We start from the raw sequence: 17,327 nt of genomic DNA on the forward strand, positions 1-17,327 counted from the left end.
ATCCGGATTCTCTGTGCTCCAGCCTTGGCCCGCTCACCACGCCCACTCTCAACACCGACCCCACCCTCCATGCTCTCCTCCTCCACTCCTCCACCTCTCACCCAAACCATTTCCTCCGCCTTCTTTATTTCCTCTCTCTCTCTCTCTCTCTCTCTCTTTCCTTTAAAAAACAAAACAAAACAAAACTTTTTTTTTTTTTTTTTTTTTAATTCTTTCTTGTTTTTCTCCTCAGGGTTTGGCTTGTTTTCTAGACACAGTGGATTCCGGGTCAACAGTCGTTACAGGTATCTACACTAAGTAAGGCTTGCACTCTAATTCTCATTTTACAAGTAAGAAGGCCCAGAGGCAAGGGAGGTCAAGTCAGAAAGAGCAGCAGACCTAGAGTCTGAGCGCAGGAGTCTAGGGAGTCCCTCTGGTAGACTGATGACTCCGGGGGGGGGGGGGGGTAGGTGAGGATTAGAGCCTGGGGAAGCACCGTGGTGTTTCAGAGCACAGCTAAATCAAGGAGGATAAAAATTAAAGTCCCACTGTGATGGCCGGTTTCGTGTGAACTCCACATCCGCTAGCGTCATCTGAGAGGAGGAAACCTCAGTTGAGAAAAGGCCTCCGCAAAATGGGTTTGTAGGCAAACCTCTAGGGCGGCTTTTTTTTTTCTTAATTGGTGCTTGAGGTGGGAGTGCCTGGGCCTTTGTGGGTGGTGCTGCTCCTGCGCTGCTGGGCCTGGGTGCATGTAAGAAAGTAGACTAGCAAATGATGGAGAGAGAGAGAGGAATGAGCATCCCTCCATGGCCTTTCCATCAGCTCTTGCTTCCAGGTTCCTGCCCCCTGGTTTCCTGCTCTGTTTCCCTCGGTGTGTGCTGTGGAAGTGCAAGCTGAAATAAACCCAGTCCTCCTGAGGTTGCTTTTGGTTGTGGTGTTTTATCCCAGCAAAAGAAACCAACCCTAAGACGCCTTCTTAACGCTGGTTGATCAGAGCAGCTGTGCGTAGAAGGAGGCAGAAGAAAAAGCCTCCATGCACCAGACAGTGAAGTTAATGGGTTACATTCGTTAGGTAGTAATATAAAATAGGACACTTTCTTTTTTTTTAATTAGAGCTTGCCGAAGAGGAGTCTATGGAAACGGCTCAGAGGGTAAACATTTTTGCGATGCAGGCATGAAATCCTGAGTTTGAATCCCCAGCACCCACATAAAGTTTGGTATGAATTTGTGTTTTAGAGCTGGCTGGCAAACCGGCTTAACCAAAATGGCAAGTTTCTGGTTCCATGGGAGATTATGTGTCAAGGGAATAAGGCAGAAAGCAACGTGGAAGACAGTGCTCCGGTCTCTGCATGCTCAGACAGGCACAACAAACGAATAACACACACTTATGAATACATACATATGTATCACAAACACAGCCACCATCATCACCACCGCCATTATCATCACCACCACCACCACCACCATCACCACCACCTCCAGCAAGAACAAAACAAAACATAAAGGTACAGAAGAGGAAACAAGCATAGACAAGTTGAGTGAGCAGGTGATTGACCCATGAGCCAAGGGACAGTGGTCAGCAGTAGACTAGCCTGATGTTACTCTACCTCAGTGAAGGACTGAATCAAGAATCTCATGTTTCCTGTATTGGGGCATAGTTATAGACTCTCTCATATATGATTTTATACGAGCTCCAAATATTGATGTAGCAGTACCATAAAATACTATTTGTTAGCTCTTAACATTTTTTTTTACATTTGTGTGTGTGTGTGTGTGTGTGTGTGTGTGTGTGTATGCTTGTGAGAACACATGCCGTGTGAGTTCAGACGGAGTGTGTGTGTATGCATGCATTGGCACGTGAGCTCAGGTAGTTAGGCTTAGAGGCAGGTGCCTTTAGCCACTGGTCCCTGTGGGTGGTCTTGTCAGGTCTGAAAACTTAAAATCAAATTGCCAAGGTCATAGTACTATTAACAACAAGCTTGACCACATGGAACAAATAAAAAAGTGTTCCAGCCATACGGAAGATAACTTAGTTGGCTCTTACAAAACTAAATATATTCTTATTATTCAACCCAGGAATTATTGCACTTATTGGTGTTCTCCAAATACCATGGAACCTATGAGCTCAATACCAACTACACGTGTAGATTTATGCCAGCTTTATTCGTAGCTGCTGAGACATGAAAGCAATCAAGATGTCTTTCAGTAGTGGACGGACATTAACTGTGCTACATCACATATTGGAATTTTATTCAGGGCTGAAAGCAGATGAGCGATCAAGCCATGGAGGCACCTCAAATGGATATTATTATGTGAAGAAGCCAGTTTGGAAAAGGTATATGCTATGCTGTGTGATTCCTTCTCTATGGCATCCTGGGATAGGCAGAACTACGGAGATCAGTGGTTGCCAAGAGGTGTGGAGAAGGAAGGTATGAATAGGTAGAGCACTAAGAACTTTTAAAGCAATAAAACCATGTAGTATGATACTCTAATAATGGATAAATGACATTATACACGTGAAAACACAGATGATACGGTGCCAAGAGTAAACCCTAAGAAAACTACGCATTCTGGGGAAAATATGTTTACGTTAATGTGAAATATGCCAGTTTGGTGGGTATGTTGATAACAGGAGGTGACGTGAATTGTAGGGACAGGGGAGACATGAGAAATCTCCATGTCCTACTTATTTCTGCCAGGCAGGATCTAAGACTTACCTATGATGGTTACTATCTGTCTTAGTTAAGGTTTCCATTGCTGTGAAGAGACACCATGACCAAGGCAACTCTTATAAAGGAAAGCATTCAATTGGGTCTGGCTTACAATTTCAGAGGTTCATTCCATTATTGTCATGGCCAGAAGCATGGTAGTGATCAGACAGACATGGCGATGGAGGAGGTAAGCATTCTACATCTTGTTCTGAAGGCAGCCAGAGGAGATTGGAATTCCACATGGGGCATAAGAGACTTCAAAGCCCCCCCCCCCCCACAGTGACACACTTCCCCCAACAAATCCACACCTACTCCAACAAGGCCACGTTCCCTAATAGTGCCACTCCCTGTGGGCCAAGCATTCAAATACATAGCACATGGGGGTACATACCTATTCAAACTACCACAGTATTGATTGTCAACCTGACAGGATCTAGATTAATCAGTCGCCTAAGAAACAAACATCTAGGTATATCTTTGGAAGAATGTTTAACTGAAGTGTGAGGATCCTCCTTAAATGCAGATCAACATATTCCTCACACTGAGCTACAAGCTACAAGTGAAGAGGAGAAAGCAAGCTGAGCGCCAGTATGAATTTCCTTCTGCTCCAGGGCTGCAGATGCTACAGAGCCACAATGAGCTCTACCTCCCTCAGGCTGCTAATTGTCAGAAAAGTAAGGAATATAGAAAGTGGTGTCATTGCTGAGATAAACCTGACCATGTGGTTCCTAGGCTTTGGGGAATGTCTTGCTGTAGTGATGTGGAAGGGTTTGCAGCTGTGGCCCCAGAACTCCTAGAGAATTTCCTGGACCATTGTGACGGGAACTCAGAAGACAGGGCTGAGGGAAATGTGGACAGCAGCATCCTGCTCCTGAGGCTTCAGCAGGCACCAAGGACTTTATTAAGGTGCTGGGCAAGGGAACACTCCTGTGATGTTCTGGCAAAGAACCTGGCTGCATCCAGCCTGTTTCCAGAATGTGGGCAAGGCTGGATTAAAGGGAATGGGCTAGTTTGTTGGAGGAAGTTTTAAGGGAGGAAAACATTCGGGCTGTGTAATGTCTACAGAACACTATGCTCGTCCAGATCTTCGGGGAGAGAGAGGCTAAATTGAAACCGTCCCTGGAGGGACTTCTCGCTATGACAGAAGGAAGTTACTTCCCCAGGACCAGTAAACAAAGGCCAGTGCCTAAAAGGTGCCAGTATCTATCTTGACCTGGCAGCAGAATTTATCAGAATTTGTCACAAGGTCCTGGTTTTGCAGGCATGAAAGAAGCAATGCTAAGGAAGTCATACAAGTCTTGTACCATGATTCCAGGGAACTCCTGAGGTCGGGCAATGTGTGATGAGGTCAGAGTCTCTGCAAAAAGACCCAAGAGGCCACTGCAGAAACAGAATAGAGCTGGCCCAAGAGGAAAGCAGTGTGTGTTACAGGCAGTATAGCTGGAGAGGTGGCACTACCTAGGCTCTTTGGAGACAAGATGATTTTAACATGAGCCCCAGACATCAGACATGGAGTTGTAGGATATTTTTTTGGTATTTGCCATGCTGGGTTTCTCTCTTGCTTTGGTGTGATCCTTCTGTGCTACAATGTCATTCCTATTTTTTTGGATTGAGAGTGTTTATTCTGTGCTATTGTATGTGGGAAGTATGTAAAATCAGTGGCTGCATTTCAAGAATGCCAGAGTTAGTTTTAAACACAGCAGTGATTAAAAGATTAAGTCAAGGCCTGGCACAATGGTATGTGTTTGTGGTCTCACATACGAGGGAGGATAAGGCAGGAGGATGGTTTGAGCCTCAACGTTTGAGACTGATATGAGCTATACAGGGAAACCCCATTTCAAATACATAAGACTGATGATTGCTTTTCTCCTCTGGTAGCATGCATAGGACCTCTCAGGACCATGAAAGGTAGCCTGTAGGGTTGAAGCTTCCAGACTGGCACCAGCCTGACTCTTCCATGTTCTGTGGCTCACACCCATGTGTCTTCAGCAATAGGAGGCTTTACTATCAAGTTCTGGAGGGTAACCAAGAGCAACGGCAAACAGTCTGTACTCTTTGGGACCTTAGTAGTCAACAATTCCAAAAGAGGTAACCTGTTTTCGGCACTGAGCTTTTATTCGTTAGTCTGTGCTATCTTAGAGGGACGTTGTTGTCATCTTGCTGGGTAACTTCATTTAAACTCTTCACATAGGATTCTATTTGTAATTTAGGGAGCTTCTGCCACGGGAGTCTTCTTTCCCTCCCTCCCTCCTGCCTGCCTTCCTTTCTGTGGTGGCAGTGCAAGAGCAGCTGCAAACACAGTAACACTTTTTCATATGACTTTTTAAATAACAATTTGGATGTCGTGCCCTCCCTCATATCGATACGTGAACCCTACAAGCTACAACCAAAACCAGGCTGCCAAGAGACTCCCACTAGTGTAATATCGGCATGAATGTCATCAGAGTAGCCAACTACTTCTTTTTTTTTTTTTTTAATCGAATTTGAGACCTGCTCTCAGGATGGAACCCATGTTATCAGGGCTGAATGCTGTGTGGCTAGACAGATCTTAGGTGTTAGGGGCGGAACCTAGCGTATATGCGACTCTGTCTGCTAAAGAGGCCTAGTATTAAGCCAGTTCCTAATAACGCATTGTTATACATTGTCTTAGTTTTCTATTGCTATGCTTAGACGCCATGGCCGAAGCAACCCATAGAAGGGTTAGTTTACTTGGGGCTTTTGGTTTTAGAGGTTTATAGTCCAGGCCCATCAGTGGGGAGCATGGCAGCAGGCAGGCAGGCATGGTTGGAGCAGTAACCAAGATCTCACATCTTGAGCCACAAGCAGGAGGCAGAGAGACACTGGGAATGAGTCTTTTGACACCTCAAAGCCTTTCCCCAGCGACACACCTCCTCCAGCAAGGCCATACCACTTAATCCTTCCCAAACAGTTCCACCAGCTGGGGACCAAGCATTCAAACCATCACTTTCTCACAGATTAGTGCATTTCTCAACCTCATTAGAGAAACTTCTTTTTGCAGCGGATCCTGATCAACACAAAGACGCTGGTAAAAATGCAGAGAATCAGAGGTTGTGCAGAGAATCAGAAGTTGGACTCAGAGATGGTTGAAGAAGAGGCAGCAAGAAAGTATAGCTGGAGGTGGTGGACGGGAAAAATGAAAGAGTGTTTTCTTGGCCCCCAAAAGACAGTGGCACATATGGACTCACAGCAGTTATGACAGCATCCACAAGACATGTTTAAGCTCAAACGAGGCAAAACTACAGCACGTAAAGGGAAATTAGGCAAGAGTTTCTCTTCTGCCTAAGGAGCTATTGGTAACTGATAGCTTCTGGGAGAGTCCGTTTTCTTAAAGAATGTGGCCCCGTACTCCACCGGATGGACGCACATTTGAGACTATATAGGCAGAACCAAATGGATGTGTTGGGTATGAAAAAAAAAATCACAAAGTTGGGTGTGTATGGAATGAAGGGGGTGGACCTGTCCAGTGTTGGGGAATGTTGGTCAATATGATCAAAATACAATGGACGATGTCCTCAAAGAATCACTATTTTAAAATATAAGTAAAACCTAAATCGATAACAGTTGAATGCACTAAGTGGAAAACAAAGGAAACAGGTGTTCAAAATAGTTCTGGGATTGCAGTGCTTGCCTGTGGGTAAGGGTTCAGGCCCTAGCACTGGAAATAGGGAGCTATTTAGAAGACATCACTTGCTAATGTTACTGTGCTCTTGAGGTTGCTTACACCTATTGTACTTGAGTGGTAAAAGTATGGCCCGGAATTGCACTCTTATTCATTTCCTTTCCGTTCTGTGTTTAGAGAAATGATGGTGGTTGGTTGGAATACATCCTAACAAAAGCCTATAGACGCTGCTTGTAAGACTTCAACTCAGCGAGCCAGTTGTTGAATATTAAGCAGAAAGGCAAATTTAAAATAGATAGTTGTTTTGAGATCAAGTGTTTGCGCTTTATGTTAAAATAAAAACAAACCATAGTGAATGTCCCCGAGTTTAAAGACTATCGGAGTTTAAACAGTAGGGAGATAGTATACCCAGCGGGTCTCAGCGTAAGAGCTTAATTTAGAGGCTGTGTACAGAAGCCTGGCGAATGTCACCATGTTCCCCAGGCATCACGATGTCCCCGAGAACTAGGAACAGCATGAAGTCATTGCTGTCTCCACACGGGAGGGAGAACCTCTATGAACAGAAGCTGTGGAGGACAGACTGTCCTAGAAGTCCTGTGGCTAAGAAGGAAACCACAACAAGGCAGGGCGGGGGTGGGGATGGCAGAGGGCTGACACCTGAAGCTTCTCTCACTTCAGTGGCTCCACGTGCCTGGTCACAGCGGCAGAAGCCAGGACACTGGATGCCTGGCAGTCTCCAGCGTCTATGGGTACCAAGCATTGTTTCTTTTCTTTTCTTTTTCTTTCTTTTCTTTTCTTTCTTTTTTTTTTTTTTTTGTAAGAACATTTCTCAGTGGGAATATCTTGGAATTCATTTCAAACAACTTTTGGAAATTGTCCCCAAGGCTGGACCCTAATAAACTTTTATCACATGCTGACTGGTTCTAGAATCTGATAGCTTTAAACCAAAACAGATGTGAGGATGAAACTCCTGGCAGCTTCTAAAGAAGGGCTCGCAGCATGGTTCTGACGTATTATATTATGTCAACCGGGACCCCTTCAGGCCAAGCCTCCAATCAGGATATATGGGAAGCTGAGGCCAATAATAACAAACTCAAGTTCTGCTCGTTAGGGCTTTGAAATTCCGGTGTTCATTTTGGAATTTTTAAAGGAAATTATCTAGGGCTCTCGCCTTAGAGTTATGGGGATGAGGCAGTAATTATAACAGGGTTCACTGTACTTGGTTGTTTGCCAGACAAACTCAGTACATCATTTGACATTGTCCCTAGACTGTGACCAGGCCATTAAATCCACACCATTCTGGCAGACTTTTGTGAGAACTCTCCCTGACTCATTTTGGGAAAGTATCTATAAAAGACATTCTGGTATCTTGATCTTAAGTGGAGGCATACAAAACTATATTGTAGATTCCTCATGACATATAAAACCCTTGTTTCATGTGGCTGAACATAGTAACATATTCTGGATTTCCTTCCTCAGTTTTCAATTTAAAAAATCCTGTGAGATGGTTTAAATCCTACATGAAAATGACTGTTCTGCCGCTCAAAATTCCTAAATTTTATGGGCATGAAATTTCAAGTGTCAGAAGCATTTTTGCAGCCAACCTTAAAAGTGTAGAACCTAGATTTTGGAACTGTCCCTGCGTGTGCTCTAGGGAAACATACCCCAAGGCTGAGTCTGCTGTTAGGCAAAGGGCAACAAAGGGACACAGAGAGGATCTGATGATTGCATTAGGCCCCAGGGTCTTTGGGAATGTAGGAGCTTGGATGTGGATGGCTACCCTCCCCCAATTTTTATGAAAGCATGCTGGGTTTTCAGGGCTTGCTGAGTTTGCAAATGCGCCAACAGAGCCATGCTGGCCACTGTCCTTGGCCATTTTTCCTATTATCAGAGGGTAAAGACACACAAATGCACAGGCTTGCAGAATGCCAAAATTGCTTGGGCTCAGTCCCATTCTTCTGCTCTGCCTCTGCCACTGCGTCCTGTCCTTCACAAGCCGGTAAACTCTTGTTTGAAGATATGATCATCTCCCAGGTGTTAGGGCTACTCAGCCTTTGCTTGTGCCACAAAGAGGTCATAAGCATCCTTACACATAAGCATCAGGGAGCTTGAGGCTTGATGACAGTCTCCATCCCATCGTATTCACATGGAAATTAGATTGTTTCTCTTTGTTCTGATTGCAAAAGCAAAGCTAGGTCTGAGAATATGAATTTATTCAGCATCTTGTTCTTAGCATGGTTAATATGGTTCAGATTCAATACTAGTGTAGTTTTGCTCTTTAAAAAAAAGCCTCAAGTTGCAGATGTACCAGCTCAGTGCAGCATCTACGCTAATGAGATGAATAATGGAAAAAGAACAGAGTACAGCAAACAAAAGACAACAAGGCTGTCATTTATTATTGATACAAATTCATATAGTGGCATATGCTATTGGAGAAATCAGAAATTCATAACACACAAATTCATACTGGAAATACAAAAATCATCTGAGGGTCAAGAACTCAGGTTGACAGCACCACAAATGTTTTCCTCAGTCTGAGCGGGTGAGAAATAACCAGGAATCACAAATACCCACAGGAGAGTGAGAGTGCTTATTGTTAAGACTGTGCAAACACTTTCCCCACACAATTTCCCATCCAACAACAGGAACCTGCAGGGCCTTTCCAAAGACCCTGGTACAACAAAGGAGCAGGCAAGGCAGAAAAATGGTGCAGACAATGACTTCTTTTGACCTTCAGAGCCAGCACCTGGCAGCAAGGAGCCACCCTGCTGAGGGATTTTCTGCTCCCTCTCACCTGCAGGTGTGATATCAAAGGTTAGTAAAACACACACAAAGGCATTAGTGAATAAGTAAGAAATGCTGAAAGCAGAGCTTTCACCGAAATAGACTCTACATTACTCATCCAATTATCCAAGCCCAAAGATGTAATGAAATGAACAATTCAGACACCAGTGGGGCAAATCTCAGCTATATATCTCTTAACACTTCCTGCTTACGGAGTGGGCATCCACCAGAGAAGGGCGGGGTTCTAATGAAGAGTCTACAGCGGCGAGACGGGGAGGCCAGGCTTTTTCAAGGGCTTTTCTCTCACCAAGAGCTCGCCATGGGCAGGTCCAAACAGGCTTGACGTCTCTGTCATTGCCCACTTTCTGTCACCTCTTCACATGTATGTGTCCCACTGGGGGTACACGTGTGTGCGAGGAGCCCATAGAAAGTCACTGCTCTACTGTGTGGTCATCCTGGCAGCAGAAGGTGTGACCAGGAACGGGCTGGGTGGGAAGCTGCTCTACACGTGAGTGGCTCTCTGTCCTGTCCTTGCTCTAGCCCTCAAGGCTGTCTTGGAGATTCCTTCAGTGCCTGGCCTGTCAGCTTTGCCAAATGTGGTGGGTATCGATCCCAGATTCTGGAGGCCATTCCTGGATTTCTGCCCTGAATTAGGCAAGCTGGTCTGTGGTAGCACCTGACCAGCCAGGAATTTCTGGGCTCAGCCAACCTCCCCTCCCCTAAACGCACTGCATTGCTCGCAAAAGGTGTGGTTGGCTTTCCCCCAGATCTCCTGCTCTTGGGTGCCAGCACGCATTCCTTCAATCTTTTCTAGTCTCGCCTCCTCAGAACTTCCAGTTGTCTGTCATACCCCCTAAAAGTGTGCTTTCTCCCCTCCCGGGTGGAGGGCTCTCTCACAGTCCACATGTAAGAGAGACCATTTGTACATGCCCTGTGATACTGCTAGGGTACTCTCTTGCCTCCTCTCCCTCAGCATCACCCCCCCCATCACTCACCCCACACACCGGCCATTCTTTCACTCCACAAACATTTCTGGTGCGCTTGTAAGGCACTGCTGAAGAATGAAGAGGCGTGGCACATACAGAGGCTCTGCTCTTGGGCTTGGGGTTTGCAGAGCTGCCTGCAAAATGTTCATGGTTCGTTCTTTCTCAACTTTAGGAGGAGTATGGAATGTTCTCAAAGAGTTAGGGTCATTTCCCATACAAAGACTACACAAGGTGGATGCTACCATATTTGCTCGGTGATAGGCTGTGCCCTGCCCTGGAACAGCATTCACTTTTGGCTAACGGAATTGTGCCCCTGGTTAAAAACATAACGTGCACACTTAAGGTTTTGCCGATAAGGTAGAAACAGAAAGAAAACAAAGGCAAGCCGTGTGCATTCTACACAGAGGGTCTTCAAGTTGATATCTGAACACTAGGCTATGTGAAAGCCACGTCCTGTGGCATCGTCGTGGACTGATGTGGGGAAATTAAGCACCTGAGCTACCAGAAAAGAACCCCCAAAGAGAAGTCCCTGGAGTATCGCCACAGGGACAGTGCCTCTATCTGCTGGGCGACACACAGCGAACAGGCCCCAAGTGTATCTGTTAACACTGGTCTCATTCCAACTTCGAGCAAATCTGCTTTTTCAAATGATTCACTTTCTTTCCAGAAACACTAAGAGAATTAAAAACCCAAAACACGAGCAAGCTCCCGTTCCACTGAGGCACCACAGGAAGCCTGGGGACGTGGGGCTGACGTCTAAAAGGATCCTGGCACGCAAAGGCCGTGCTACTCTGCAGCACTCCTCGTTGCCCTGGCGTGGGTCCCTCCTTTGAAGTACCTACAGACATGAACTCCAGTCTCCAGCATGTTGATATCCTCATCCAAAAAGGACTCGAGGCCGGGGTGCATAGGGCAGTAAGTGGAAACAATGCACAAATGTCTAAGCTGTGCCAATTAGAATTTTTTTTTTTTAATGGAATCTATGTGTCAGCAGTCTTTGTTCTGCTGTCTAGAAGTCCAGAAAAGCCCACACAGCAGAAACCTGGGGACAGAGGAAGAAACCAAAGGAGGCTCTGTGTGTGCTCTCAGCTCTTTGCTACCCACTGAGCCCAGCTTTCTCGATTCTATCAGCGAAGCTAATTGCTCAGCGTCTGTCCTAATTCTAAAACACTTCTGCGGTCAGCCTGCCAGAGTCTCCCCATGCAGCCACTGCGGCCATCACAGGGACCTGCCGGCCTAGCTCTGCTCCGATACTCTAGGGGTCTCAGCGGTTCTGTCCCACGAGGTAGCTCAGTTGCGAGTCAATGCATGCAATGTGTGCTGTCCGCCACTCAAAGCTAGTTTTCCCTTTTTAATCTGAAAGATTATAAAAATACCAGTATCTCTCCCCGTTTTATAAAAATGACTTTAGGAAAAAAAAAGTACACATGGGTCTTCCTATTAAACTTCCGTTCCATCTTGTAAATTGTTGTGGACTGTGACTTCCAGATTCAATTTTTTTACTTTAGCACCTTTGAATGTATAGGAGCCCTCGCTGTCACTCAGTATGTTGACATTGCGCACGGTACAGTACTGTCTGTTGACATTCTTCTCCACCCTGTCTGGGTTTCTCTTGGCCACATCCACCTTGGTATTCAGGGGGTATTCCTCTAGAGTGTCCTCTGGAGGCTGTTTCTTCTTTTGTTTCTGGCATTTCCTGGTGATGAAACAGGCCACCAGAAACAGCAGAAGGAGAAGCATGATAGCAGCCAGGGCGCTGCCAATCGAGGCTCCAGTTTGGGACAGGGAAGCAGCTACAATGGGCTCCTGCATCTCCAGATTCAGGGACTTCATGTTGGTACCGTTTTTGACTTGGTCTCCTTCGTTGTCATAGATGAGAGAGTCATCAAGGGCCAACCAGCCACTGGGGTCCATAAGGTCCCGTGGGTGGCGTCTCAGAGAGGCTGTGAGAGAGCGCTGGACCCGGGGCCTTGAGACGCTGTCAGGGCCAATGATGTAGATCACCTGGAGATACCACTGGTGTCCTGCTTCCACCTGCAGGAGGAGAGAGACAGGGAGACGAGACACACGTTATCCAGAGAGCATCCCAGAACACAGGGAACAGAAAGACATCTGCTATGATAGGACTGGACAGAGAAATTCTGGCAATTAAAACATTAGCAATGGATGTTCTGTGTTCTAGGACACAGGGAACTGAATCAAGGGTTAGGCATTCTGTTTTATTTCCAGATTGGAGTGGTCTTACGTTACCTATACACATTCTTTTCTACATCCTTACTCATGTGGAATAACCTATAAATTTACTTTTCATGGTCTCTTTAGCTAAGTGAATGCTTATGAATTACTGGTCTTTATTAATAGCAGTGAAATAATACTGTTAACTACCACATTAATTCTCTTTGCCCCTTAATTGCTCCTTTTGCTAACTTACTGTTTACTGAGGACTTCAGTTAAAGTGGAGTCATTCAACAAACTCCCACTAAACAATTCTAACCATAACATACACATTCTGGATAAAAATTTGCTGAACTTGAGCACTGCCTGGATCACTCCCTGGTGGAGGATCATCAATGTATTTTATTGCCCCCTCATCTGGCCATATGGGAACGCTTCATGGCTTTGAAATAACTTCAAAAGAGTGGCGATCATTCTAAAACCCAAGGTCAGAGATAACCACTTGGAGACAGAAAAATGTAATGCAAAATTTGCTCTTGGAAGTTCCATGCTTGTTGCTAGAACTTAGGTTTTTGGTTCCCCCCTCCCATGATGCTAATTATTTATTTCCCTCTAACTCTGGAATTGTTCTTTTGACTTTGTATAGTGTTTTCCATATGTCTGTGAAATCAGCTGGTTCAGCAGACAGCCCCAAAGGTAGCAATTTAGAAGGAAAAAAAAAATCAGAGCAGCCCATGGACTGATGGACAGTGACAGATGCTCAGATGCAAATCCAAGAATTTTATCCTTGCTTTGGTCTTGTGGGGATGGGGAACATTTGGGAATGAATGATAGGTTTAATAACAACGAAAGAGGCCTCTTGGCAAGAAAGTTATCAAAAGAAACTGTCAGTCACCTTATAGAGGGCATCTACTTTGAGGATGAATCCATCCACACCCGGCATGTTGCTGACCACGTGGAAATCGGGCAACTCGGAAGCAAAGTGGGCTTCAAAGGCCACATCGTGGAAGACCTTGTCAGTGACCTCCGGCTGGCTGCGGTCCTAGAATTAAAAGGAGGAGGAGACACGGCATTTGAAAGGCAATAGTGAGAAGAGGAGGGTGTTCACCCCTCCTTCTGTGGGTTGGGCGGGGACTGTGTGTCTTGAGGAAGGTCTCTCCCCCCAGTCAGTGCTGGCTCTGGACACAACTAAGGGAGGATTCGGGTAGATTGTATCTAACCTGTGTGTCACAGGCCACAACTTACTTAAGTGTGTGTGTGTGTGTGTGTGTGTGTGTGTGTGATGTTTCAATGTTGTTAGTCATCTGAGAAGCCCTTGACAAGATGAATTTATTTTGCTTGTCTGAAGGCCAGCCATTCCTAGCCGACCACCAGTTCTCAAGCTCCTTGGTCTTAGGACCCTTGCCACAGTTAAAAACCAAAAGACCCCAAAGAACTTTTATTTATGCGATTTTCTTCTACCAATATTTACTATGTTAAAAATTAAATCTGAACAAGTAAATAAAATACTCCTGTATGAATTCATTTAAAGTTTACAATGAAAAGTTCATTACATGCTAGCCTAAGTAAGATATTCTTTAGTGAACTACACTCACAGTCATCTCCTTCCCCAGAGACATGGGTCTGTTGAGATTCTACTGCTTTTGCATTCAGTCAGCTTTTTTATGTTATTTTAAAATTTAAATATTTTAAATTATGTAATTTTAACTAATATATGAAGAAAATCTAGCTTTAAATACAGCTATATAGTTGGGAAAAGGAGGTATCTGTTTATAACTTTTTATAATTGAGGTAATTGAGGAGAATTATATATATATATATATATATATATATACACATACATACACACATATATATGTACATATATATGATAGATAGATAGATAGATGATAGGTAGGTAGAAAGTTATAGATAGATAATAGATAAATGGACAGATACATGATAAATGGACAGATAGACAATAAATGGATAGATAGATAGATGATATGGATAAATAGATAGATAGATAGACAGACAGACAGATAGATTTATAGATAGATGACAGAGTTGTATGTTATATAGACATACTTGTATTGTGTGTGTCATGATGATGGGTGTGCTTCTCAATTACTTCTTCACCTTTTGTTTTGTTTTGTTTTACTGAAATTGGAGCTCCTTGACTGGCTGGTCAGTGAGCTATGGAGATGCTCTTGCCTCTATCTCCCCTGTGCTGGGATGATAGCTGCCCACTCTCTACGCTGTTTCTGAGGATCAAACTCGGGTCCTCATACTTGCATGGTAAGCACTTCAGTGACTGGGCCAAATCACCCTCCCCAGGGTATTGTTCAAATCTTGGTGATAGTCTCCTCCTCTTCTTCCTCTTTCTTCATTTTCTTCTCCTCTTCTTCCTCCTTCTTCAATATTTTGTTAGTGTGTTCATGCATGTGTGTGTGTGTATGCAGATGTGTATGGTATATGCATGTATGTGTGTACACATGCATTTGAGTGCTTAAGGAGAAGACATTTGCCAGAGGAGGATATTAGATCCATGGGGGGGGGGGGAGCTTCCTGGTGTGAGCTCTGGGAATCAAGCTGAGTCCTCTGTAAGAGTAGTATATTTTCTTAACCACTGAGCCATCTCTCCAGCCCCCGAGTACAACATGGAATCTGGTGAGGATGTGAGTGCGAAAAGACAAAAAAGGCAGCAACACTTTAGTATTAGGAGAACAATTTTAACCTTGTAGACTGGCGGAAGGAGTGAGAGTGGCAATCAGGGTCTTTGAGCCAGACTTGAAGAAACACTGGCTTAGAGTTTCCTCTGTCTCACCACCCACCCTGGCCAGCAAACTGGTAATGTAGTTGGTAGCTGTTCAGCGAGAAAGAACAATAAAAACAAATATAGAGAAGAAAAAAAACTGTGCTTTTGTCAGGATTTGCAGCGGAGGTGTTGGCTCGCCGTCTGCTCCTTGGCATTAACATAAGGGAGAGCGTACCAGCAGCAGGAATCTGTGCTTCAGATGCTTGTTTGGCTGAATGCATCCGTACTGTGGCCCTTCGTTGTAGATTGTCCCAGTAGGATCAAAGAAAGGCACGTAGCCATCCTTGCCAGTACAGAGGTAGACTTTCTCCAGCTGCAGTTTGTAAGCAGAATGAAGGTTTTGTTCTGGATTCCAGAGGACTCGGCCATACAAGATCTGACCTGGAAAGACAGGGAGACATCAACTCGACTGGACTTGGAGGTTAAGAAGAAAGACACGTCAAGGGCAGAGAGGATTTAGCACACTGCCTCAGAGCTACAAGCACCTTCTCTGTGAAGAGCCCTGATTCCACCTGTCCCTGAAACACACATCGTTTATTACTCTACTAATTCATTACTATTACTGAAGCATTTATGACATGCCAACCACTCAGGTATGCACAAGGGATGCAGCAGTATGCAGATGCAAATGAGAGGACAGAAATGAGAGCAAAGAGATTAATAACATTTATTGATAACATTTATCAACTTCAGTATTTTCTACCTGCTGTACTAAATTTTTCTCGTGCTATGAAACGCATGGAGCGCTTACAATCTTCTAGCTGAGGCAACTTAGTTACTGGGTGGCCAAGTGCTAAAAGTCATCAGAATTGCAAGAGGTGAAGGAAGGATTCAGGGCGAGGGTACTTTGGCTTGGAGACTCAATCAAATAGCATGCACGAGACTGTGTGTCACTTGCTGTAAAAGCAGAAAGTCCTTAAAGAAGGGCAGGGCTAACATGGAATCTGCTTTAGGAGAGGTGTGGAAGGGTTTCAAGACAGATGATCTTTGAGTTGTCTCCTGAAACATGAGCAAGCATTTGCCAGAACATTTTGCAGAGGGAGACAAGAAAGAATATTAGTCTACGCAAGACAACTTCCATTTAAAAACGCTGATTATTGGGTTGGCGTGAATCCTAGCGTGGGAACTTTTTTTTTTTTTTTTGGAAGTGTCTCATATGGTCTCAAGTTCTTTACACCATCTTATTTAATTCTGCCAAGAGCCCAGAAGATGAGTGCTATGATCATTCCCTCAAGTAACTTGTGCCTGGGAGGCCCACGTGCTGACAATACAAGCTGGGAATCAACAGGGATGCTACTGCAATCTCTCCAGGCAGTTCGGAGCTGAGACAACTTACCCACGTTAGACCCCCACGCTAGAACTGCATGGCAAAAGCCAATCCTCTTCCTCCCTAGACCAGTCCTTTCCCGTGGTGCCACACTGCCAATCACTAGAGGGCTGAGACTGAGATGTGTTTTATAAATTGAGAAGGATGTGAACCTTTTCCTTACTTCTACCTTGCCTGCCCTGGAATGGAAGCCTTGGGGATGTTCCCCGAAGAGCTAGCTGACTGAGATACACAGCCAGCCCAGGGGCTGACTAGAGGGATCGGCTGTTTAGGCAGAGCCACTTCTTTCGAGGAAACAACCCACCTTTGGAAAAGGCCCCTTTGTAGTCCATCTCGGCCAGCGACATGTCAGATGTGCTGGGATCCATCAAGAACACCTTCTCGTTATTACAGAGCTGAAATTCGGTGTTGAGCGAATACACGACTGGCACCGGACGGTTGGTCTGCTGGAACGCGATGGGTATCAGGAACCTAGATGTGGGAGAAATGAGAGCTGCATGAGGGTCAGTTTCACACAGGCATTTGAGTTGTCCTCTTTGCCCGCCCTTCTTGTTGGCGCGTGCAGCTTTGTTGCAGGCGCTGACCGTTTACTGAATGTCTTCATGGGGATATTCAGCTCCTTTATTCATCTTTAGTTTTTGAGACAGGGTCTTTTGTAGTTGAGGACAGCTTTCATGCTTCCTTTCTCCTCCCTTCCATATGCTAGGACAAAAGGCGTGTACTCCACCACGCTCAGCAACTAAAGGGCTGAGATCACTCCAACACTCCTACCAAGGGAACCACATAGCTGGCCTCAGCCTTATGCTCTCTTTTGAACAGGGTAATTTAGTTCTTAGGACTCGTTGGTACTAGTTGTACTCTTTTTCCTAAAAGTGTCACATGTGTGTGTGTGTGTGTGTGTGTGTGTGTGTGTGTGTGTGTGTGTGTG

At 45.0% G+C, this 17,327-nt stretch overlaps 1 protein-coding gene across 1 annotated transcript in view; it reads right to left on the reverse strand.

The window, feature by feature from the left end:
• Positions 1 to 8,691: 8,691 nt before the first annotated feature.
• The window catches only part of Fras1 (Fraser extracellular matrix complex subunit 1), a 400,690-nt gene continuing 392,054 nt past the window's right edge, over positions 8,692 to 17,327 (reverse strand). The window contains exons 71-74 of the mRNA XM_055594513.1: positions 16,704 to 16,870; positions 15,248 to 15,453; positions 13,171 to 13,317; positions 8,692 to 12,134 (exon numbers count right to left, since the gene is read on the reverse strand). Coding sequence (XP_055450488.1) covers positions 11,541 to 12,134; positions 13,171 to 13,317; positions 15,248 to 15,453; positions 16,704 to 16,870 — 1,114 coding nt within the window. The 3' untranslated portion in view covers positions 8,692 to 11,540. The remainder of the gene's footprint in view (positions 12,135 to 13,170; positions 13,318 to 15,247; positions 15,454 to 16,703; positions 16,871 to 17,327) is intronic.

The sequence above is a fragment of the Psammomys obesus genome, unplaced genomic scaffold (genome assembly GCF_907164565.1).
Source record: "Psammomys obesus unplaced genomic scaffold, mPsaObe1.curated_primary_1811, whole genome shotgun sequence".
In the NCBI taxonomy this organism is placed as follows: domain Eukaryota; kingdom Metazoa; phylum Chordata; class Mammalia; order Rodentia; family Muridae; genus Psammomys; species Psammomys obesus.